Below are 25,705 nucleotides of genomic sequence, written 5' to 3' on the forward strand. Positions count from 1 at the left end.
ATTGGGGCCTCAGATGGGAATGGTTTGTTTCCTTTATCTTGATCAGTCCTGCCTAAGACGGCCACCTGTCTTATACGGCCACTTTTCTCTTACACAGGTTTGACTGTATTTCTGTTGAAGATGAAGCGTGCTTTCACAGGTGACAATACTGGACATGTCCCCTCTCACAACTGCAGACTCTCCGCACGCAATTGAAATATTTAAGGCTATGTTTAGGCCTACGCATCTGTGACGCATATATAAACATGTCGTTGGTCTAGATTAATGCTCTTGGCTTATAGAAAGGTTGTTGGACTATAGTCACAGTGTGCTCTCTCTTTCTCTCTCTCTCCCCCCCTCTTTTTTTTTCCCCCCCCCCCTCTCTCTCTCTCTCTCTCTCTCTCTCTCTCTCTCTCTCTCTCTCTCTCTCTCTCTCTCTCTCTCTCCTTCTCCCTCTCCCTCTCCCTCCTTCCTTTCCTGCCAAATGGAACAGGTGTCAGACACGTCTGGTGGTAGACTGTCAAGTAGAACAGAAACATGGTAGACTGCCAAGTGGACCAACACTAAGGAATGTCAGGTCAGGTGTTAGTGGGGGGGGGGGGGGGGTGGCACAATACTGTTGCTTTTACGTTTTTTTGTTTTTTTTTGTACAGGCTACTCTTGAGCTGAAGGAAGCTTTTAAAGATCCTGCAACTTTACAGAATTTGTGTCACATTCTGGGCACTTCTACACAGCCACAGGTATGTGTACAGTATACTCCAAATCCAGCTCTACTTATTTTCAAATATTTTGACCTTTGCTCGTCTCAAGCTGAGCCAGCAGAAGCAAACCCCCGAGGAAGCTTCCTGTATCATAAATCACCACCTATCATACTCGGATCATGGACGTTCACTGACAACAACTAGGTCTGGATGGGCTGTATAATCTGTGAAGCCTTACAGGCATAAATCAAGTACATGTAAAATGACTGCTGCTGTCTCTGTACTCACAGAAGTCCTATATTGGAACCATGATTGTAGTGGTGCAGTATTCAAAATGTCAATCTGTCCTTGAATTAATTCTTGTTTGCTAGTTTTATGCGTTTCAGTTGAAAGAAATGGAGATGTAATGGCTGTATCGCTATGTTTTATTTAGATTTGCTAAATAAAAACTGTTGAGTATTTAATGTTCAATGATCATTGTTCTATATTTCTTGTCTTCCTAAACCAGATTCGACAGTATGCAGCAGTTTTGATTCGGAGGAAGATTCACAAGTCCAAGCAATGGGCGGCTTTAGACAATACAATTAAAGACAGGTTTGCATTTTTATTTCCCCCACAGCTACTGAACAAGCACAATACATTTTTTTGGTTACAAATAGAATTATTTTTTTTAATTTATGAGAAATTTACTAGTTATTGATCTACCACCTTGAATGCCTATTTTTGCATAGCCTATCTCTACAATTTGAAGTTGGACAAGTCAACATTGTTAACGTTTTAAATTTGTTTGGAGACTTTTTTTTCCTCTATCATTCGATGAACGGACTCAAAAGAATCTATCTTCAAGTCATTGTGGAGTCGGTGCGCTGCTTGTGAACGGAAGCCTCACTTATTTACAATGGCGTCTTAGAAGATGGACTTTCCCAAGATTAGATCGAAACGAAACTAAAAAAACTAAATTTAACTACAGTGACTTCAGACTCCTTATTATAACTGTGAACCCTTTAAATTATTCCGAACCACTGTTAATTTTTTTCAAATTTGAAAGTTAAAAGATTATGAAATTTTAGGCGACCAAATTGACTAACTTTCGCAAATATAATATATATAGATATGAGACCAATTGAATATTTGTCTTTACATTGATCAAGTGTTATTTTTGTACTTGTCTGTTAGTTTTCTTTAGTGGTCATTTGTTCATTGTTTTTTGTTTTCCAGTATCAGGGGAAATATTTTGCAGCTACTTGTGCAAGAGGACAAGTAAGTATAATAAATGTTGTAATTTTTTTTCTTCTCTTTCTTTTGGTGGGGAGGTTGGGGTGTCTCCTCTTTATCTTTTGTGAGCAAATTTTAAAACCTTCCTGTATGAGTGTATGAGCCTGAAAATGTATGCGTTGACAATGTGAATCACAGATAGAAAATAAAGTTAATATAATGTAAGGTTCAGGTTTCTATAATTTTTTAGATTTCAAAGTGCACCATTACTTACTATATAAATGTTTGTTCATTGTTGAACGACCTATCGGGATGTTTTCATTGCTTTCTATATTCTGATTTTTCCTATGTTGATTTATTGTGAACTTGCTTAGTCGGAAACTTCTCATTGTAGAATTGGTTAGACAAACCCTTTTTTTTTGGAGATGACCACTGCTAATATTGCTGATAGTTCATGGGTGCCTCCTATAGCTCAAACTTAGAACAGGCTCACATAGCTTCCCATTTTCTCCTTACCCTTTTTTTGTTTGGTTTTTTATTTTAAAAAGTCAGCTTGAGATTTGCTCTTATAATTGTAAAGGTAAAAATGCGAACGCTTTCACTGTGAATTAAAGAAATTGAATTAATTGTTTCTCTTAAGGCTTTTGTTATTGTTGGGATGAGACATAATTTTCTTTCTTTAGATGTTTGCATTCTTTATGTACAGTAACTACAATGAACGTTTGACTAATGTATTTTTCATTGTTGCCCTCCCAGCAAAAGTGCTCGCTCTGCCATAGCTCAGATTGTTGGGGTCATTGCACGGCATGATACCCCAACCAATCAGTGGCCAGCGCTCTTTGACTTTTTGGTCAGTTACATCAAGGATGAGGATCCAGCAAAAAGAGAGGTGAGGGTGTTTTTGTATGTATGTTCTATGTGAAAAATTAATTTTATTTTTTCAATTTTGAATGCTAGGATGATATGATTGCAAGGTCTTTTTTTCTTTCTGGCATGTTCCTTTTTTCAATTCTCTGAATGTCTGTTTACGTATGTATGATTCTCTTTAACAAGATTTAAAAGTCTTTGTTGTTTTCTTCTCACTTTGTTTTATTTGTATTGTGAAGGCACATATGCATGATTCAAATGATTGATAGGTACATTATCTCATGAGTTGAAATAAGGCACAAACAGTTGAGTCACTATTCAATTTCAGCAGGAGATATGGTTTGTGCCGTATCAAACCCCCCCACCCTTTTTTTTTTCTTATCTGAAAATTCTGTGAATATTAGTTGACAACTTCCATTGAAAATGAGACATGTGAACTTTTTTTCCTAGTGTCTTCTGCTTTGTATAACTAGGGTTTGGACAATGTCAAATATTTAATAGTTTTGCTGCCTTTGGCAGTATGGATTGTTAAAAGGGAATAGTACCTCCCAATTTCTTCTCTTGTTCTTTAAAAAAAATTTGGGTCTAATGTTTCAGACTGGAATGTTTGTGCTTTCCACTGTTACATCGATTGCCTCGGAGCAAATGAAGCCCCACATGGTTTCCTTACTGAATCTCCTGGCCCTGGCTCTCAATGACACTGTCAACATCGAAGTGGCCTATCTCTCCATCAAGTGAGTCTTGTCGTTAATTCATAGGCTATTGTAGAGTTCTAGTTTATGGTGGTCAAGAGCAGAACATGTCACACACTCCACCAACACTTACTTGTTGTGCACTAGTTGGCAGGATCTTGATTAACACCCAAGTATGCACAGAAGTTCATTTTCAGACTATACAGATTTGGTTTGTGGAAATTTAAAAAAATAGTTTTGTGCTTTTAAGGATCACTTGCTTGTCACTGCTCATGGTACACCAGCAGTGAAATTTTAGTTGCAGCGGGGGGTTCCCTGCCAAGCGCCTTGTCATGTCGGGGTCACGGGGGTCAGCACCCTCAGTCTGGACTGATATAATTTTTTGTACTTTTCAACTTACAGATTTAGGTGTATCCTTGTATTTAAGGTAATTATCATTTAATGCTCCTAATGCGCGTATTTCTGCTCTTGAGACTAAAAAAAGAACGTACTTTGTAATATGTCTGGTTATTTCATTAGATGCTCTGAAGTCGGCAATGCTAAATTGTAAAAATTTTTGGACAAGTGTGAATGAACAAAAACCAATATAAAAAGAACGGCACTACAAAAACTATCGAACTTTTGGAACTTGAGTGACACAACATTAGTGCAAATACTGAGAAAAGATGGTATCTGCGCATATAATAGAAAGCTGTAATTTCGCAACTTTATCCATCTAGCACACAACTTGCTATGAACTAATTCCTCCAAATACAACTTTATGTGTCTAATATAGTCTTGAATATTCGCATATTTTCTTGGAAGTTTATAAATATTACCCTGTAGTCTCTCTGTGAAAAAGTACAAATCGATTTTAGTGCCAGAGTACATCTACAATGTAATACACAAACAGTATCTGTTACATTCCTGAAATTCCTTTTTCTTACAACGCTAAGTTTAAGTTTTGTAAGTTGACCGAATAACAGGGATGAATTCTCGTAATTGGGTTATAAGAATAATTTCTAGCTTTCCAGTGACACTGAATCAGCACCAGACTTTTTCAGCTTTTCTTTTCTTTTCTATGACCATTTGCAATAACTGACAATTTTTAAATTTTTTTACATTCATAAGTGTCAGCACATATTTCCGACACAAAAACTAAGAATGAATGTGTTAGCTGTCATTATTTTTAATCCATACAAGAAGTTTATCTCTACCTACATATTTACACAGTTTTGTGCTTTAAAAAAATCACATATCTTTCTTAGTGGCATGCAGGCTGCCGCAGACACAGCATGATTCATGAACAAACGCAAAGTAACTTTCTCTTGTTTAATGGTAAAACAAGAGCTAATGCTGAGTGCCTTTAGTTAAAAAATGTAGATGTGCATCTTTCTTCTCTTATAACTTGTCTATTACGACTTGGGCAGATTTAAGATTTCTTATGGTAAAGGGCATGATATTCATAGTCAGTTTAACACAGATTTTGGAGAGATCTGTCATGCTGTTTTTGAATAAACAATCATTTATTCATAAGTTTGTAACTAAAATAGGACAAATTGGGTACTCTGCAAACACTTGATAGGGCAAAAACTAAGGCACAGAAACTAACCATTCTAACACAGAATAAATCTCAAGACATTGAGCGTTTAGTACATCAGTGTAATGGTTTGCTGTGTAGAATGGGGAAGAAGTTCATTTCCAACGTAGACAAAAATGCAAAAACTTCTTATCCCACATCTGCAAAGTAGCTTCAGGGCTCATTAGCCCTGGGGTCGGAGCTCCGGCGGGCTGTTGATTCATGCTAACTAAAAGTAACAGAATCAGGAAAAAAAAAATAACGTTGTGTGCTATGTTCCTCATCAGTTTCTGGTAATCTCTATATAAATGCAATTATTATTAATTATTATTATTAGAACAAAATTAGGTAGAAAAGTATTAAGTACATCAGTTGTTTGGGTTGAATTATTTATTTGAAGTTTGAAAGGACAGGAGTTTTAAAAGTCATTTTGGTTTTCACATTAGCTGTATGTAGTGAACTTGTTGGCTCTTGCATAGCTGACGTGTATTGAAAGTAATCCAAATAGAGTGACGCATTCTAATTAACTTTGTTCTTTTTCAGGTGCATGACAGATTTGGTCTTCTATATTGGTGACGATGAAATGGTACGTGAATTGAGGAAATTATAATTTTACATCTCGCCTGTACATCTCATTGGTTTTGAAAATATTATCATTTTTAGAGTTGACCCCCCCCGAGATCCTGATTTTGATATTTCATAGAATGGCAGGTCTGGAAACAGCAAAACAACAGTAGTCCACTCTTCCGTATTTTTAAGGAAATCCGTACTTTCTGCCAGTTCCGTACTTGTCCCTCCATCATTATCTACTCCCTCCGTTAAAAAAAACTGCGACAGTGCAGGACTGCCGAAATTCCGTACTCGCCTTCGTATCGTCTTGTATAAGGTACGGATATTTACGGTAATTCTCTCGGCAACAAGCTAACGTTATAGAAACCTGCCAAATTGCGCCTGCAATCGGACATTATACCGCTATGTCCCAGTCCCATGCATTCATTGCGTGTTGGTCGGCAGTACATTTTTTACCTGCAGATGGATCAAAATCTGGCGAACCTTTTTGTGCCAACTTCCTCTTTTCTGTCATTCACTCATTCCTTCCGTCTATCTTCGGATTGTTGCCGCGGCTGGAAAATCTGCGCGTTGATCAAGACTGATTTTGATCTTAGACAGAAAATTACTGTCGGAAAAAACTTTTTTCGAAAATATTATCTAGATCTAGAGAAATTATCAATGCGAAGATTCTACGGCACGTGAATGCAATATAAGGGCCATGATGAAAGAAATATATATGCTGATACGGTCGTGCCCACTATGGATGGGATCGGCCGATTGCGCTGATCGCCCGACTCGGTCGAACAACCGTGTTTGCTTTGAAACTGAAAACAAACACGTTTGTTTTTTAGGCGATCGAGTCGGGCGATCGGCCCGATTGGCCGATCCCGTCCATAGTGAGCACCACGTATAAAATCAAGAATAATTCGAAGTGGTGTTCCGAGGTTGTGACAGGCGACTTTCAGACATGAAAATTTAGAAAAAATGTGGGTATACGTTGCGCAACCGTATTTTGAAGGTACATCTATTCATTATTCCCAGGTTTGCCTGCTGTCAATGGTGCGACTACAAATTAATTGAATTATAGTAGAAATGAAAGGGGAACCTGATTTTAAACATTTCCAACATTGGAAAGATATGCTGGCGATGAAGTCAAACAAGACAAAATGTTGGTGAAAAATGAATATTATGGGCTGTAGGCAATATCTTCAAACAGGCTCCCAAATGCCATTTTCTACCCTCTAAAAGCACTAAATTTCTATTTCTTCGGGGGTTCGCCCCCTGAACTCCCAACGGGACGCTGTCCCTGGACCCTGGTGGGGGCCTCTGCGGCCCCCAGACCCCCTGCAGAATTTTCCTTACTTTTCAGCTTCAGCTGGTGGAAGCACTGAGTAGGGACACCATGTGGGAAAAACACAATGGTTCTCATTAGATCAGGAGTAAGACAACTATTTTCCTATTTATTACATACAAGGACAAAATAACAGCAGAAGCAAAGCTGGAAGACAACACAACTAGCTTCTCTTTGCCGAAGATCACAGAGTTTACTTAGCGACTATGAGAAGACCTTCTAAGAATACACAAACGAACTGAACAAAAACTGCAAAGTTCAGGACTTGAAGATCAGCACAAGCAAAACGGAGGCAATGAAAGTTAACAAAACACTAGAACCACAAAATTTCAGTGCTGAAAACAGCAAACTCAAGCAAGTGCAAAAGTTCAAATATCAGGGAAGTGTGTTCACCCAAGACGGAAAGATAGACAAAGAAAAAAACCCAATAAAAAGGCCTATGCTGTGACTTACACTTGGCACCATTACTTTCACTCCCCAACATCACAATGGAAACAAAGCGCCAACTCAATATGAGCAGCCTCGTACCAGCGCTGTGCGACCAAGCCCAAACATGGACAATAAGTAAGCAAGAGCTACCAAAGTGAAATAAACGCCTGTGAAGTGAGATGTCTAACTAGTACTAAGAAAAACTTGAAATGTCACAAGAAGAGACTTTTTTTTTTTACTCTCCTTTTTATTTTGATACAGTTTTGGTAAAAATTTTATATTTTCTGTATAGCCCGACTGATAATTGTTATGCTTTTGCTGCTTTCAGACTCACATTCAGAACGTAGTACCCAGAGTACTAGAGGTCGTGCAAAGTCTGGCTGCTGTGGATGAGGTAAGAGATTTTGGACCCCAATAAATTGTTTTGCCTCTAGTTTTAAAGACTGTATGCTTAGAATCATTGAGGGAATTATGTTAAGGGGGTCATATCCATAAAGGACTGGCTTAAGATTTGCAATTCTGTCTTAAAAACTGCATGTATTGGTGATTAGCTAAATTCAAAGACTTTAAACTATTTAATGATCAGGTCTGTGACCAGAGTGTCTGAAATTATTATTGATTCCAGGTTTGAGTCCGGGTAGCGACGGAAACATTTTCTTCTTGACAATTGTTTACTTTCACGTCCTTTCCTTCGCTCTAGTAATGTTCTGTCATCTGCTTTCGTTTACACTTTCTGCCCCCACCCCCTCACCTCCTTTGCCCCCTACTTTGGGCTCCTGACTCTTTCTGCAGCCTTTCTGCTGCGTCCCCTTGGCTCCTTCTTACTGCTGTCTTTCAGCCACACCCCTAATCTTATGGTAGGTAAGATCTACTCCTTGGAGGTCCTGTGTGCAAGTTGTGCATGTTAAAGATCCCTTGGTGGTCCAAAATCGATAAGAGTAGGCTTCGGTTGCCACCCGCGTAAAATTCAAAATTTCCTACCTACTGAAAATGTTTGGTATGTCCTGCGCGCTCATATGGCCTTATGCAGTTCCGAGCACCTTAAAACACTTACTCCCCCCCCCCCCCTCAAAAAAAGGGTGGGAGAGGATGGTTAGAGGGCGCCATTGGTTGGTTCTCTACTTCTTTTCTTTCCCTCTGTTGTCTCTGTGTACATATCATGCTCTTTCCCTACACTAAGCAACCATTATTGTGTTGATGTCCTTTTTTTTTACTCAAAGTAAATTAAAATATAAAGTGAGAGTTTTCTTACTTTTCCTTTGTGCAGGAAAAAGCTTGTGTGGCCCTGGAATTTTTTGATGAACTTCTGGAGTCTGAAGTAGCCATCATTGTTCCTCACCTGAAAACCTTGGTGCAGTACTGTCTACAAGTAAGTGTAATAGATTGCTGTTATCCGTAATTTCTTTTAGTTTTTGTAAGCCATCCTATTGTACTATTTCATAAGGGAGGAGGATTTGGATGTTAGAACTGTTTGAAAAGTGTTGTAGTACCTGATCAGTTGGGTTTTTTTACACGATGCGTTTAACAAGTCTTTAGCCTGACTGTCGAGGAATTGTTGTACCACTATGAAATTCGAGAGTGCTTTTAGTGAACATAGTTCTAGAATGTCAAAAGGTAACACTTATTTTTATAGGAAATAGTGCCAGCACTGGGATCTTTTGAATTTCACTCTGTCATCAAATTCTTTATTTGCAAGGAAAATCACGCATGACAATTTTTTTTTAGGGAATCTGAAGTGTTAACCCAGCTGAATGCCGTTCCTATAAGACTTACATATTCTATATACTATTGTTGACCTGAAGAATTTTCCCTTTTTTGAGTAGCAGTTGGTGGGTTTGTGTTCCAACATGGCTTGATCCCTTCTCTAATTTTCTATTTTATTTTTGTCCTTATTGGTTCCTGCAGAATTACCAGTGGTGTCTGTGGTAGTACGGTTAGGTTGGACGCCTTTTATGTAGATGTCGCTAGTTAGATTTCTGTGTCTTGAAGTTTTTTTGTTGAGCATCACTGTCGTTGTCCTGGGATGCTGATATTATTGATGACAGTTTAGTATAACTGAGCTTTAAGATTATTTTAATTATCAATAATTTCCACTGTTTTTGACAACAAAGGCTCTGTTGTGTTTGAACTTGAAAGATTTTTACTGCATTGAATAGTTAACCGCTGTATCATGTATAGTAAACTTGTCAAAATAACTTTCTGCTTTTCCTTCTTCAGATTGCAAGCAGCAAAGATCTGACTGATCCACTCCGCGTTAAAGCTATGTCCTTTGTGTCTTCTTTGATCAGACTGAAGAAAAAAGTGAGTTGGATCAAATGGAACAAGTTTTTTAGTTTCAAATTCCTATAGTATGCTCTACTGTCCCATATGCTGTCTCAAAATTGTGGTTCAACATTTTCACAAATCTTCTAGTTTAGATGCTGTGCGTTTTTCTAGGGATTAACCTAGTACGTCGATTAAAAAAATTACACATATATTATGTCTTTTGGAACCCAAAACTTAATCAAAACGAGAGAAAAGTTTGTTTGAAGCTTCTGTTGAGCTGGGGGGGTTTTCCACCGTAGTGAATGAGGATTTTTACTCCATTGCCTTTTCTGCTTTTCCAGACTGTGCTCAAACACCACCTGGTGGACCCTATCCTCCAGACCCTGTTTCCCATCATTTGTGACGATGAGGAAGAGGAAGACGACGATGAAGAGGAAGTGGAGTCTCACAGACCATCACAGTTTGCTGTCCAGGTATAACTTGCCTGCTTTCAAACCAGATATTTGAATTTCCAAATTCCTAATTCTTTAAGTAGATGGCCATCTAGATGTGTCTGCTCCATTTTCTTGTAACTGCCATTTTTATCTTGTTCTTCCAAAATAATATTTCTGGAAGTTGGAGGGTGCACTACTGGGAGTTCCAACTTCTTAACTTTCCCTCTGTTGTTTCTGTCTCTGTCTTACTTTTCCCCTTAGCACTAGATGACTATTATTGTGCTGATGTGCTTTTCTTTACTCAAACCAAACAAACAAAATAGAGTTAAAAGGAAATCATATCGTCTAGCTGTACAATGCACCATGTTCATTGTATGTCATGGTATAACCAATAGCGGAGAAAACACCAATTTTTATCCAGTTTGTCTCTGCCCTTAACTCACTTCAGACGGGTCACACAACAGTTGCGTGACCCCCGCCGCGACGCTCGCGACGGGTCACACGAGCCCTGCGTGACCAACTTTGGAATTTTTTTTTCGCTCTACAAATCACGCACGGATCGCGAGACCCGCCTCGTACCCTTGTTTGGCCAAGCCTGAGCTACTTAGACTTCGTTTCGTATCTCTGGGGCCGGTAGTTTTTAAGTTATTGAAGGTGAAGGACAGTGACCCCAACTGGGGTTGAACAGACCGGAACTCGCGCTTTGTTTTTTTCTATACAGCTCATAGTAATCCGACAGTCGCGTCGTAGTAACGGTCGAAGAAGTCGCATGAACCAGAATCACATAATTTTGCCGTTTTCTATACTTCTGTACGTTTTACTAGTTTTAGTGTCTCAGAATATGATGTGTCTAATAGTTAGGATCCTGGATATGTACCTGAACACGGCCCGAGTCGTAGTTTTAGGGCTAGATCTAGCACTAGTACCGGTGTTGTTTTTCGCGCAACGAAATCACGCTGTGCCGTACATTTGTCTATGTATTTTCAGTGTATGGGTCTGAATCAATGCACAGACCAGCTTTTATATATTCACCAAACACTCGCATATGTATACAAATCAAACCAGAACACTTTGAACTTTTATTTTTGTTGTTGTAGTGAATTTCATTCCACTTGTCACGTCTCTGGAAATTTTTTGGAAAATCAAATTCATGCCAATTAAAAAAAAATCATACAAATTAAAGTATTAAACTTAGACAACTTTAGTTTTTTGTATTAGATTAAGCTTGAATGTTACTTTACTGTGTCAAAACATAATTACAATAGGGTAATTCTAAGAGTTGTGGTGATTTATTGAAATACCCCCAAAAACGCCAGTCTTCAACGCTTGTGACTGGTGAAAGGGCCCAGTCGCAAGTGAGTTAAGAGTTTCAGTTTTTCTAATATACCTCTCTTTCTTTTGTGGGATATTGTATTTGTTCCTTTCTTTGTACGACAATTCTTGTGTTGACAAACTCTTCTGACTTGGAAATGTTCTTTTTAAAATTTTATTTTTTATTGTTCCAGGTCATCGATACAATGGCTCTTCATCTGCCTGCGGAAAAATTCATCAAAAAAGTGGTATGCTTGATTAAGTACCTAGAACTAATTCTTTTTCCTTTATAATGGAACAACTTTGCATGCTGAGTTCGATTCTGTTATGTTGCTGTTGTCTCTATTTGAAATAGTTGTAAAAATAATAGTGTTATTGCTTTAATCAGATCATCACCTAAAACTGTATTTTCATTTCACCTTTTTTTTAGATAAACAGATATCATTTATCCGCCCATTTATGCTCCTTTGTTTATTATTTAGATTGGTTTGCAATTGCTTTTAAAAAACTTTTGTCATGAATTTGCTTTTGATATGTTCTTTTGCCACTACTACTACACTCTTTGGGGGCTTTATGAAAAACTGCTAATCATTGAGTGTTTTTTAAGACCTAAGTCTGGGTTCTTTATTTTTTGTTGAGTAGTGTAGTATTTTTTCTCTTATCTGTAGATTGTCATTTCCTATGTCTTTTTTTCTTACTCCCACAATGGTTTTCTTTTTCATTTATCTACTTGTTATGTCTACATTTTTCCCCTCTCCAGACTCCTATGGTGGATACATGTTTGAAAAGCAGTGAGGCCAGTCACAGACGTGCGGCTTACCTGGTTCTGGCTGTCATTGTGGAGGGATGTGCAGATTACGTTATGAACAAGTATGTCTGGACAGTGACCTCTGCCCTTGAATATAATAATAATGATGACATTAATAATAATAATAGCAAAAGTAATAATAATGATAATAATTGCATTAATATAGCGCATAATCACGCTCTACAGCATGCTTTTTGTGCTGTACAACTATTATGTAAAGACTTTATGTCCTTCACATTTCTGTCGGCTGAATGCTGTCCTTTTATAGCTCATTTCACTGAATTTGTGCTTCAATTTTATTTCTGGTTATACTCTAAGGGGGATGGAAAGAGTAACAAAAAGTGAAAATGACAGCTTTTTTAATGCAGAAAATATGCTCATTCTTGGTAGTTTCTGTGCTAAATGTGTTCATGAGCTAAATTTTCCTTCGTTCATTTTCATTTAAAATTCTCTTATCTTAAAGTGTCCGAGGAGTCTTTTGCTCATTTTCGTTTTTAAAAATCTCTTTCGTCTCCCCCCCCACCCCCTTGTATTTGCTCTTCTATTATTGTGTAACTACTTGTGTGCTAGTCAACTGTCTTTTTGTGTGGGTGGTGGGCGGGTACTCTGGTGGGGTTTGCTTCTTCTTTCCTATCAAACATCTATCATCTTTATCTCCCCTCCTTCTTTTTTGTGTTTGTCACTCTCTTGTAACACCTCTAATCTTCGGCACTTATATGACCTTATTGGGTTGTAAGTGCCGTAAAACACTTACTAAAACTAAAAACTGTCTCTTCGTCGCGGCCCAGGTTGCTGTCCCAGATGCTGCAGACTGTGTGCCAGGGTCTCAACGATCCGGCCTCCATGGTGAGGAACTCTGCTCTCTTTGCCGTGGGTCAGTTCTCGGAACATCTGCAGGTGAGGAGCAGTTTGTCATGCTCGTAGTACAGTTGCCTAATATTTTTTTTTGTTGGAGCTTTCTTGTCGTTTGTGTGAAATGCTAATTACATGTTTCAGAGTCACTGCATAGCAGTGTGTTTTTTTTGGTGTGTTAAAGTGTAATAATTAAGACATATTTGCTTTTGCTAAAGTCGTAAAGTTGACAAGCAACCATTTTTTAAAAAGCTTTCCCAAAACAAAATAAAAATTGACTAAGACAATAGTGTGATAACTATGACATCTTGTTTGTCAAGGTTTGAGAATATGCAGTATGACCATGCAGTATATAAAGGAAATATAAGACTCATAAAACACCATGCTGTGAATGAATTAAAAAATTTTAAAAAAAGTTTTCCGTTACTGGAAGGTAGGGCCTGAATGCGCTTTCTGCACGCTTCAATGTCTCTTGTGCTTCTGTAATTCTTTCTCTCAGCCAGTGGGTGGCCACTGAAGTCCAGTTCCCATTTTCCTGAGTCACTTATGTTTTATGCTTGACAGGGACATGGTTATAATAATTGTTCCACCAGTACTTTTAAGCTCAAAGGCCCATTATGGTCATTGTGTTCTCATGTCACAGTAGTTGAGCAGATGAGTCTTTTTTTTTATTGTGAAGAATGATATATTGTTTCTTTTCGTGATCTTGCACCAGAGATTATTTTCTCCTTTTTGTGTATGTATTTTCAGCCCTGCATAAGCAATTACGCTTCAGAACTTCTTCCTCTGTTATTTCAATACCTGAACAAGTCAATGGAAGAAGTTGAGAAAAATCCCAAGGGTGTTGTCAAGAGCCACTACGCTCTTGAAATGTTTTGTGAGAATTTAGGTAAGAAAATATATGGGGGGAAATGTGTCTCTGTCCGTGAAAATTACGCTTTGTTTTCATTTTTATTTCCTTTTTGTAAAAATATTAATTCTACTTGTAGAAAATTGAATTATTGTCCATGTAATGGGATAAACATATGTTTCAAGTTCATTAGTTATTTTGAAATGTATCAATCAACCAGCCAAAAACTTACGCTCCCATCTTTGTCAATTTATAGTTTTGGTGTTGTGCTATTACTTTTGTTACACCCCAAAAAGGCAACTTTTCTATGCTCGAAATGTTAGGACTGTTATAAAAAAATGAAAGAATACACACACTACTCTATGTTTGTGCCTTGTTGGTTTAAATTTTGTCTCTTGGGATAATAATGTATGTGGTTAATTAGGCAAGAAAGTGTGTTGTTTGCATCATCTTGTTCTTCTTTGAGTATTTTGTTATTACCTTTGCATCATTCATCTTGAGACATGGTCTTGATTGTTCTTTTCGAGGTGCTGTTTTTCGCTACATTTTGTGACGAGCTGAAAAATGATATTGTAAAGTCAACATATTTGAAATGAAAAACTTATACCGTGTGCACAAAAACTATTTATATGTTTACCCTGTTGTAGTTCGTTATGTGTTACTTCTGTTGTAAAGGAACTTTTTCTTTTATGTTGCAGGTGTGGGAATTCTGCCGTATCTCCCGTCCCTCATGGAGTATTTGTTGAGTGTACTTCGAAATTCTCCTCTCTATAAACCAAAAGAACTGGCCATAAGTGCTATTGGTGCTGCTGGTAAGTGCAGGGAATCAAATCCTTTTTGAGTAATCCTATTTTCAGAGCAGAGAATGTGAAGATATTTGTTTTTTAAGCTGTATCTTGTTTATGACTTAGAAAATGACTTTTTACTGAAATTTTAAAAGCATTAACGTTTACATTTTGATTAGTAGGTTATAATTCAGAACTGGCTCCTCATTCGTTTTAGAAATAGATAACCCAGAGATGGACAGCATTCCTATGACTTTTATGTTCTAAATCTTGGTGATCTTCTGAGTAACTCTTTTTTTTCTTTTTTGTAGCAAATGCTGCGGGTGTGGAGATGCGACCATACTTCAAGGACATTCTGGATCTCTTCAAGGCATACTTGACCACTTCATCGGAAGAGGAGGAAGTGAAAAAGCTGCAAGTAGCTGCAATTGGTTAGTTCATTTGCTTACTTTTTTTTGTACTGGCTTTTACTATATCCAGGGTCCCCACAGGGTCGGGAAATCGGGGAAAAGTCGGGAATTTTTAGATAGGTCGGGAAAAAGTCGGGAATTTTGTGATGGGTCGGTAAGTCGGGAAAGTATAGGGCCTGTGTAATGTGCAGCTATCTAGACTGTATGGTTGATGAATCCTAAAGAAGAAATGTAATTGAACCGCTGTGACGGAAGTGTATGTGTGACACCGAGGCTCGATCGGGAATAATCAAGATCTGCTTTCGTTACCGCCCAGAAATTTTCCGGTAATAGTCTGATAGATAACGCAACATTTGTAACATGCAGGTTGTGCATTATGAACGGTGTGTCGCCTTGAAAATAAATCAATATTAAAAATTGCCCTCTGCTGTCGCTTGTGGAAAAAAGAAAAAAGAAAAAGGAGTTATACAAGCGTCTTGACAGGTTCGCCCTCGTGACCGGTCAATGAACCTGTGAGTACCGGCGGCCTGAGCGCTGTGAAGTATAGGACTCCTTTATAAGATACACTCGTGGAAGGGGATTGGGGGGGGGGGGGGAACTGAAGGCAACGCTAGAGGACAAAAACTGAACTTAGAAGCAAATTTTTAGCATTTTGATTACTACTAGTACTACTTTAGAGCTCTCTGCAAAGCGCGCGTTGGTGCAGGCCTTGTGTGGAATCAGGATCCGTCATGCCTTGTTATTGAACTAAAGTGTTCGCGTTTCATTGGATGGGGTGATTGTAATTTATATCTATATTTTATTAGCTTTCTGTTCAAGATTGGCAGGTTTTCAGTGTCACTGCATCTTGCGCGCCCCCCCCCCCCCCCCCAGTTCTTACACCTCTCACACTGAATAGGTGTACTTGAGCCATTCTAGTTATTACTCTACTTTGAGTTGCAGCAATGGTTTTCGTCTTCACGTTTATTATATGAATCAGGACACCCAGACTGGTTATTGACAGTCGATTTTCTAGTTCTAGGTTTTTTTTCAGGCTCAAAACAGGATTCATTTTTTTATATAGGGTCTATAGTTTGTTATGTTGGCTAATATGATGATGGGAAAATATAAATAAGTAAGAACAGATTGAAATACCAAAGTCTCTCAAGATCCCAGTGCCACACTGACATGTTGTTAACTGGATATAATGTACCTACATGTGTGTGTGTGTGTGTGTGTGTATTCAAAAACATATACATGTATTATATTAGATATAAATGGAGCACACGCTTTCATTGTTATGTAACGTGTTCCTGGAAAATGGATGAGGCCCCTCCCTTGGAAAATTGAGAAGCTGGTTTGGCAGTCACCCAGTATTATAGTCATCTATTGTTTGAAGACTATACTACAAAATCTACATTTGCATTCATTTATAGACATTTTGACTCTTTATCTTTGATAGATTGGCTTTTTTGGGGGATCATTCTTGACCCGCAGCGGCCTGATTTTTCCCTCGAATTGGGGTCTTGAAAAAAATTTGGGGGTCTTGAAAAATTTTTCCAGGATTTGGTGGGGACCCTGTATATCACTTAGGACACATTGTTTTGTCTCACATAGTATCATGTCGTACTTTAAGATCGTATGACCCTGGTTTGGATTTCTTGTAACAACTTGGGTCGCTCTTCTTGGAGAGAGATTCGAAAAGGGGTCCAGCCTCTTGAATATCTGCAGAAAACCTTTACACTGCTGAATGGGGCATCAAACCCATACCTTGCCTTGCCTATTTCTCTACCTAAAGGTCTTTCTGTGGCTGGCAGGCGCTTTGTTGTGGCTGGCCCCTGGTGCATGTTAACGCTTTTGTCATCTTGTCACATAAACTATTTAAAAATTCTTTTGTTTGTCTGATTTCATTTTGTACATTTCTTTCTTGCTTCGTTTGTCATTCTTGTGAGGTGGTGTTCATAGGATCAGTGACTCTGAATGAACTTGCTGACTGTTTTGACATTCATGTTCTCATTATTTTCAGGCTTTTGCCAGTTTGGATGATTTATGCCTGAAATGTCTGTTTGTCTTTCCTTTCTTTTTTTTTCTCACCATATTTGATTCACAAGCTTCTCAAATCAAATAAGCTGGGCACAAATATATATTTTTTTTTCAGACACACTGAGTGTCTTGGCACGCAGCATCGGTGAAGAAACGTTCCGTCCCCTTTCTCGAGAGTGCACAGAGTTGGGTCTGAATCTTCTGGAAACCTCTACAGACCCTGATCTACGCAGATGTGTGTAAGTTTACGATTTTTAGTACTCTCTTTAACTTTTAGCCTTGATGGTAAATTTAATGGTTTGTATTGTTTCGTTTCATGACTTAATTTTTGCAGCTGTCTGTTTATCAATATATACCTGGATGAGCATTGATTGGAAAAAATCTCATCCTGTTAGTTACTATGTTATGACTGAAAAACTTTTTCATCTCATACTCAAGTGAGAAATTCATCTTGATAGTATATTTATAAAGCTGAGATTATTCCAAAATCTCAGACACACACACACTCAAATGCACACTTAAAAACTCACATTTTCTTTCTCTCTCTTGCACAAATCTTTTTTCATAGCAAAATGTTCATTTACCAGCCTGGCTGAGGTAGGCATAAATTATCTATTAGAAATAATGCTTCCTTCTTAAAGGTTGAGCTGATCAATTAAAAAATTCTCCTTTTTCAGTTCACTGATGTTTTAGGGCTTGCTCAGATCATCCAGTTCAGACTATTTGTACTTACTTTGATAGGTGTGCGCATCCTGAAGAAATATATTCCTATTTGCTTTTTTAAATGTGGTTTCCCAGTGAATGTTTAAAGAGAATATTTCATCATTCGTTCGGCAGTGAGTCTGTGACTTACTTATTTCAATTTGCTCCAGAGACTGTTGGCATCGTTCATCTAAAGTCCAAAATCATTTGTTTTGTTTTTGATAGATTTACTAATGAATAATTTGATCTGCACCATTTAAAAGACCTGACCACCTATTTATCAGTCTTGTTTGGATACTACTGACTTCTGTGATTATTTATATATTATTTAGAGAAGTAGTGAGTGACAAAACACAGCCTTAGGGCTCCACAGTGTAGGGGAATGTGACATTAGATTCTGTGCAGTACTCTGTTTGCATATGCCGTGGTATCCACACAAAATACGTCCTCAGGCATTGCTTCTGTTTTTTGCCTTTCATGTTAGGATGTAGCATTACTAGGAAAGTTACTTTAACTTTATTCCCTTAGTCACCCTAAGTGCAAATAGTTTGTTATCTTTCAGCAAATAAATATTTTCCGGTACTTCTTTTTATTGCATATTTTATTTGGGTAATTTTGAATGTGCTGAGGAATAATTAGTTATTGCAAATTGTGTTATATCAAACTGCAATTTGGATATTGTTTACAAGTTTCTGGTATGTTTCTCTCTTTGTGGATTTTTTTTTAGGTATGGATTGTTTGCAGCTATTTCGATCATCTTGAAGACAGAGATGGCCGAGTACCTGGAGAGGATCACCAAGTTCATGGTTTCTGCCATGAAGTCCACAGAGGGAGTTAAGGTATATACGAGTTAGTGGGTATGGATAAGGATTGATCTTCTGTGTTAGGTTAGTACCTCTTCATGTATGTCACATGGTGTGCAAGAATCACAGGTGTCTATTCAAAACTTTGCCTGCTTGAGGAGAATATATGCTGCCGTTTTTAGTTTAATGCTGTGGTATTACGAATACGTATTGCTTTAGCTCCTTCTATGAAACCGCAAAGCTCAGCTTTCCATTGCTAGATGCCTTTATTCCTTTGACAACCCTTATTTTGTTCTATTTCAGGCTCATTTTAAAGATGAGAGTGACACTGTGACCATATTCAACGAGGATGAGTTCAACGATGACGAAAATTTGGATGCTGATGATGAGGATGACTACAAACTGGAGGGGTAACTTTATTTCTTTTACATTTTATTTGATTTGTGTTTGTACATTCTCTCCCATATGTCTTTAAATCTGTAATTTACAGAGACTGGTATGCTGAAACTCTTTCCTTCTTGCTCTTATTGATGTGTGCTTAACTGGATATTCTGATTCTGACAATGTGGAAATTTGTGTGCAAATTTTAGCTTTTGTAAGGTTTCATTTTTAATACTATGATAAATTTTTAGCCTTACCTATAGGTTCCTTAGGAGATAAAACTCATAATATTGCATACAATATTCTTTTTGGTTGCTTTTTGGTGGTTTGAGTAAATGTCGCTTTTTGTGAATAAATGTCACTTTTTGTTTCATTTGTACAACAGCATCAGTGTAGAAAATGCTTATCTGGATGAAAAAGAGGACGCTTGCTGTGCATTGGGAGAGCTGGCCCTCAACACTGGGTGAGTATGACCAATGTAATACATACATTTTGCTTTCAATGGTTCATAAAGTTCAAATTTTTATTTTATTTTTGACGGAGTTAATTGACAAAGTGTTATTGATTTGGACAGGGATACAAATTATATTTGTCATACTGAGAAAGAAATAAAGGAATAGCCTGCTGCTCAAAGCTTCAATTAAATTAGGAGAAATAAAAAGGTACAAATATCTTCTTTTTTTTTCCCCTCCAAATTTTTACAATTTACTGTCTGCTCTATGTTCTAAGTAATGTTTACACAGATATGGTAAGGTGATGATAGGAAGAAGATGGTTTGAGGTAAAAGATGTGCTGTTCTTAGCCATCTTGGACTTTATAGATATTTGGAGAATATCTTGCACTCCATTGTTATGGAAATTTTGTATTTTTTGTTTTTATCTCTCTCGTCATTTTTATCATTACGTATGCAAACTTTTATGCAAGATCTTTGCATTTGTCATTTTGATAGATCTCAAAAGTGCCCCAATAGGAAAGAGTGGATAGCTGGAGGGAAAAACTTATAGGCCCTACTTCTATTTTTTTTTCACGCTGTTGTTTGTCTATTTTACATTTCCTCTACACTAAATGACCATTCTTGTGTCACAAGCACAAACTATGGAAGCCGAAACTGACTGCTTTTAACCCTTTGAGCCCTGACCTCCTGAGGCTACCATGCCCCTCTGCCTGAGCTCCTAAGCGATATATTACTTACATTCCTATGATCGTCAGAATCACTTTCCATATCCCGCTCAGGGTAGTCCTCATCATTACCAGCATCAAATCCAGAAAGATCTTCAAATAATTAAAAACGTCCTGCGTTGTAAACGCTGTTTGCTGTACGCGTTTTGTCTCAGGTGGGCTGGTGTGGGGATAGAGTCTCGCTTACCGCTGTACCGGTGGCTAGGCAGACGGGCTGTTTTACTTGCCACCAGTTGGCGAGAGCTGAAAGGGTTAAGGAAAATTGTGTGCTTGTGTCAAGTGTGCCAGAAAGTGTCTTTAATAATTTACATGTGCAAATGTCATATTATTTTATCATTTTCGCTTTGTTAACTTGCTTTATACAAAGACTTGAAGCAAGATGGTTTCGAAGGGATCTTTTCAAACAAAAATAAAACTTAACTTATTTTGGACTTACATGGCTTGCGCCTGATACCATCCATATGCTTTGTTTACTCAAACTCTACGCTTAAGTATAAAAGTACAAGACACACACAGTCTTCCTCCCACTACCACCACCACCACCACCATCACCACCACTACTAATGCCTTCTCCGCTGCCCCCTGATTTCTGCGAGCAGTGTTGCCTTCCTGCCGTACATGCAGACGGCGTACACAGAGTCCATGGAGATGGTGGAGTACCCAGCCGTGGGCATTAAGAAGGGAGCCTTCCAGGCACTGTGCCAGTTCTGTCTGTGCGTCCATGAGGCCCAGAAACAGTCTCAGTCCAACGAGGCTGCTGAGGGTAAGGCTCTGCTGCTAGGTGTCTCGGCTTTCTGTTCTGTTATGATAGTTGCATGGGGGGGGGGGGGGGGGGGTTGTAGTGGGCCTCTGGTATGGTTGGAATGTCCTACTTTTTTTTCCATGCACTAAATGAGACTTATTGTTTACGTGCTGATCGTTTTTCAATTATATGTCATATTTTTATCTGGATGTAACGTGTTAGAATTACTCTGTTCATACCAAATTGGCTGTTTAAGAAAGAATAGTGATTTCTTTGGAAAGGCTCTTATCTCTAATGTTTAGTTGTTTTCCTGATTTGTTTTGCTTGAGGGTGTGAGTGGGGAAAAATTAGAATTTTAAAGATTGTTTCAGTTGATGATTTTGTATTATGTGGCTAGAAAAATGTATATCCACATGTCTGAGTCGTTTTGTTGAACTGGAAGACTTTTTGAGTAAGCACTACATACATTTTGTTGTCCAGCTTTTTATCCTCCCTGTCTATATTTGATAAGCCGCAGTGGCATTTTAATTTCTTGTTTCGAAAATTCAATGTAGTTGTCTGTGCTGCTGCCATAGGGTAAAGAAAGCGGATGGCCTCCATGGTTTTGATCTTACACTGACTGCATTACTGATACCTGTTTTATAATGATAACATGCCTTTGTTTTCACAGTTCTCAACACAATGATCCAAGGAATTGTTCCTAAATACCTGGAAGCCATCAAGACAGAGCTTGATCGCACAGTGGTCATGACTGCCGTTGACTCCATACAAGAGATGCTGGACAAGATTGGTCAGCCAGTGCTGGCTATCACAGGGGCCACTGATGCTATACTGACAGCCATGAAGGAAATCTTCACCCACAAAGTAAGTTATGGTGGGGGATAAAGTGGCCCTTGTGGAATTATTTACTCCGGCTTCTTCAGCGTTGCTGTTGAGTAAGATTTTGTGACAAGGATATAGCCATTTTGAAACAAGCGACAGGTGTGGGCAACAAATTACTGTAACTTTGCCATCATATTTTGGGGAAAAATCCAAAGAAACTGGGTAGTAAACTTCGCTAATCGGCGAGATGAGGCAACAAAGTGTTAAAATAATCGGATCTTACTATTTTGAAAAAAACTGCTGTGTATGTTTTTTAAGAAGGAGTTTGAAGTTCATATGAAATGAGATAGGACTAAAATGGTGTTATCAAGTTACTGGATAATTCCTTTGGATATATATTATATTATATGAAGATGTGTTTTTGTAACCGAGTGTGCATTATATGAGAGGTACATACTGCAGGGGCTTTCATGTACATAATAAAACTTGAGAGCATGCTAAGTGCTTTGTAATGTATTTCCGAAAAGCAAAGTGTGTGGCCTATTGAAGTCACAGGGTTAAACTGTTAGCCATTGTTTGAAGGCAGATCTCACATTGTTGCACCCAGGTGGCCTGTCAAGACCAAGAGGAAGACGCAGAAGAAGACATGGAAGCGGAGTACGACAGTATGCTCATCGAGTCCGCAGGGGATGTGCTTCCTGTCATCGCACGCCTCATGGGGGGCGAGAACTTCTTGCCTTTTTTCACGTCCTTTGTCACTGACTTGCTCAAAAGATTGGTATGTTCCTTATTGTTGTATTTTTTCTTTAGGATGTATTCTTTTCATTTCGCATAATTTGATAATCCTACTACTTAATGGGAACAGAAACATGTTAGTTACCTAAGAAAAACATTAATATGCATGTAAACCATATAAACAACTTACAAAGCGATCCTGACAACCTTGCACAGCTTTGTTAGTTTGAGACAACAGGAAAAGCAACACCATACAACTACAACAGTTTTATTTGTGGTTGTACTGATTCTATTTACTCATATGATCTTATGCATTTGCGAGCGCTGTAAAACCTCTACTAAAAAATACACTTTCTGTAAAGCAGACCAGAACACTTCGTGTTTATGCGATCTTTTAAAATTTTAATGTATTTTTCACACTTTCAGAAAGAGACGTCCTCCACATCAGAAAAATCTTTCGCAGTTGGAACTCTGGCAGAAGTGATCGAGGCTTGTGGGTCTCCTGTGGGATCAGCCTTCACTAACACACTGTATCCAGTCTTCACTCGGATGACAAAGGATGAGGATGAGGAAGTGCGCAGCAACGCGGTGTTTGCCCTGGGTGTTCTTGCTGTCAATGGTGGTGATGGTATGATCAGGTCAGTGACTCCTTCATGGGATATTGCTTGACATGATGGCCAAGATTTGCTGGAATTTTTTTGTCTGTGTTTTTAAGAAAATTGCCTGTTGGTCAGATTGCTGCTTTCATACAGTTTTAGTTAGTTATGTAGTTATAATAAATTATTTTTACCATATATATATATATATTGCGGTTTTATAGGTTTTTGTTGTGTGTTGTATCGTATGAATTTAAAAATGTGTGTATTTGTTCATCTGTGGACGTCTTCCCTCCCAATACTTTCTTATTTTGATGTCTGTTCAGTCTTTACGGTGTAGTACAATTGTCTCCACGGAATACCATGTTTGAAAAGTGCAGCTAATGTGAGTGTGGTTTTTGCAATGATTTTGGACCAGCTATTTTTTTTTGTCTTTCCCCCCAGCCATTACACTGATATTTTGAAGACTCTGTTTGCCCTGATGAATGCAGAACCGAACCCCCGAGTGTTGGACAATGTCTGTGCAGCTGTGTGCAGAATGATGTGGCACAGCCCCAGCCATGTTCCAGTCCCACAGGTAAGAGTGAGCGGAGAAGTTGGCTGGACATGTTTGAATATGAACATCCTGTGCTTACACTTTTAGGTGCCCGTAGCGAGTTGAAGTAATTTGCTTTTCTTCGAGTTATTTTTAACCCTTTTCTGACACAAACTGCTAGTGGTTAGTTGACTGACCAGGTCGATTTTTCAGTCCAGTCTTTTATAACTCCGGAAATAGTGTCATTATATACGAATTCTGTGGTGAAAGTTTTTAAATGGCAAAACTGACTTTTGGATTTTTGCTAGAAAATGAAATAACTTTCTGTTTGACCGGTGAGTACAGGAGAATATTAGTCTTTTCAATCCCTGTCGGAGTGGAAGTTGTGTGATGAATGGCTGGTCAGGCATCAGGGCCACCTAGGAATAGAAAACTTCAAAGACCTGTTTGTAGAGTGCTCTCCGGCCTGCATTCGGCATTCTCTCAGTTGTCTGGTCCACTTGAAAAAGTTTGGTGACCAAAGCCTACATATCACAAGAGATTGAAGTAGAAAGGTAATAAAAACGTCAAAGTCTTAAATTACTGTTGTAATTTTTTGCTAACAAACATTTTTTTATGCCCTTATCAACTATTTTGGGCGTTTTTTGGTCCATATCTGTATTTTTAGTTGGCCGCTCATTCTTGTCTTGAGCTAGCAGTTGTTACTGGACAAAAAGTCTAGATCTGTATTACACCTTTATCTTCCCCAGGCTAAAGCTTCTCTTGTTTTGATTTTGCAGTATCTCTACCTGCCCCTGCGTGCCTTTGTCTTTAACGACCATGAAAGTAAACTGTCTCCAGATGGGTTTTTTTCTCCTACTTAAAGCACTGCCCCATCAGTCCACTACTTTTATTCTCTTTTTGTTGTTTTGATTTAGCAGTGCTTTGTTCTGAAATATGTGTGGATCTTTAGCAAAAGTGAAATGAAACCCTCCCCAGGTGCTTCCTGTTGTGATGCAGCTGCTGCCTTTGAAGGAAGACTTTGAGGAGTATGTGACAGTCTTCACCTGTTTGATGAAATTCTATGGAGACAATGTGCCAGAGGTGAGTGCTTTCGAATTTGCCATTGTGGAAACATCTCTTATGGTGTCAGCGTGCCGAGGCTAGCTTTATGGTGACAACTTTGAATACAAATGGTTTGACACTTTTAAAAGCCTGAAACATCTTGCTCTCATTGGAAAAATAGAAGGCATAAAAGGAAGATGTAGACAAAGAGTAATTCAAGGAACTTGAACAGATGGGTTGGGAAACACCAGGATATACAGCTTTTTTAAAAGAATATTCAAACGGAGAAATGAATGGCGAACAATGGGCAGTTGTTTGTTTCAGATCTTGCGCTTAAAAAGTAATAAAAAGAAGACACTTGTCTTACTGGTCTTTGTTTGACATCTGTTTCTTTTGTGCTAGTTACTCGATGTTGTTGAGCTGAGGGACTCTAGGTGTTCAATAAATGTTTGGCATTTGGTGTGGGCTCTGGTGTTGTATGCTCATTTTGCTTCCTTTAGGTGTTACGTTTTCTTTATTTATTCTTGTGAATAGAGACCATTCTCGTGCTGACCCCCTGCAGACCCCACCCTATTCTTGGAACAGTAGTTAAATACTTGAACTTTGAATAGCATGGTTTGCTGTCTACAGCTAAGGTTTTTGTTTTTTCATACCTTGTCTTGGCAAACAAGTCTCAAATGTTTGATGTCTCACCATTTTGCTGCCCTTTTTTCTAAACAAATGATCTACCTGGGGGGTGGGGTTTCAGTACTCTAAGGTGATTGGTCGGTTAGGCTGAGGTGGAATGAAACACATAAGACTGAATTGTGCCCTTTCTATGCATTAAGGCACAAGACTTTTGAACAGAATTTTGCAGTGTAAAATGTACTTTGATTTGTAATCCGGTAATTTTTATTTATTAATTTTTTAAGATTTGTGTAGTTTCCTCATTTTGTATTTGTTCGACTTTCAGACATATTCATTATTGTCAGTTTAATCCTTAATTGTGGGGTTATTCTCGTTTCATTTTTTCAGATTGTTCCTTTCATTCCAAAAATACTCAGTGTTGTAACTGTGGTGGTTGGAACGGACAAAATAAAACCAGG

General features: G+C 38.2%; 1 protein-coding gene across 1 annotated transcript in view; it reads left to right on the forward strand.

The window, feature by feature from the left end:
* The window catches only part of LOC101857945 (importin-4), a 34,264-nt gene that overhangs the window by 3,875 nt on the left and 4,684 nt on the right, over positions 1-25,705 (forward strand). The window contains exons 2-28 of the mRNA XM_005096726.3: positions 633-719; positions 1,189-1,274; positions 1,899-1,940; positions 2,652-2,784; positions 3,360-3,496; positions 5,556-5,598; positions 7,673-7,738; positions 8,612-8,713; positions 9,562-9,645; positions 9,951-10,082; positions 11,549-11,602; positions 12,115-12,224; positions 12,951-13,059; positions 13,765-13,903; positions 14,563-14,676; positions 14,961-15,080; positions 17,197-17,320; positions 18,511-18,622; positions 18,890-18,996; positions 19,353-19,430; positions 20,746-20,909; positions 21,559-21,752; positions 22,318-22,488; positions 22,872-23,083; positions 23,486-23,618; positions 24,555-24,659; positions 25,635-25,704. Coding sequence (XP_005096783.1) covers positions 633-719; positions 1,189-1,274; positions 1,899-1,940; positions 2,652-2,784; positions 3,360-3,496; positions 5,556-5,598; positions 7,673-7,738; positions 8,612-8,713; positions 9,562-9,645; positions 9,951-10,082; positions 11,549-11,602; positions 12,115-12,224; positions 12,951-13,059; positions 13,765-13,903; positions 14,563-14,676; positions 14,961-15,080; positions 17,197-17,320; positions 18,511-18,622; positions 18,890-18,996; positions 19,353-19,430; positions 20,746-20,909; positions 21,559-21,752; positions 22,318-22,488; positions 22,872-23,083; positions 23,486-23,618; positions 24,555-24,659; positions 25,635-25,704 — 3,028 coding nt within the window. The remainder of the gene's footprint in view (positions 1-632; positions 720-1,188; positions 1,275-1,898; positions 1,941-2,651; positions 2,785-3,359; positions 3,497-5,555; positions 5,599-7,672; positions 7,739-8,611; positions 8,714-9,561; positions 9,646-9,950; positions 10,083-11,548; positions 11,603-12,114; positions 12,225-12,950; positions 13,060-13,764; positions 13,904-14,562; positions 14,677-14,960; positions 15,081-17,196; positions 17,321-18,510; positions 18,623-18,889; positions 18,997-19,352; positions 19,431-20,745; positions 20,910-21,558; positions 21,753-22,317; positions 22,489-22,871; positions 23,084-23,485; positions 23,619-24,554; positions 24,660-25,634; position 25,705) is intronic.

Source organism: Aplysia californica, unplaced genomic scaffold, assembly GCF_000002075.1.
Source record: "Aplysia californica isolate F4 #8 unplaced genomic scaffold, AplCal3.0 scaffold00136, whole genome shotgun sequence".
Lineage (NCBI taxonomy): Eukaryota > Metazoa > Mollusca > Gastropoda > Aplysiida > Aplysiidae > Aplysia > Aplysia californica.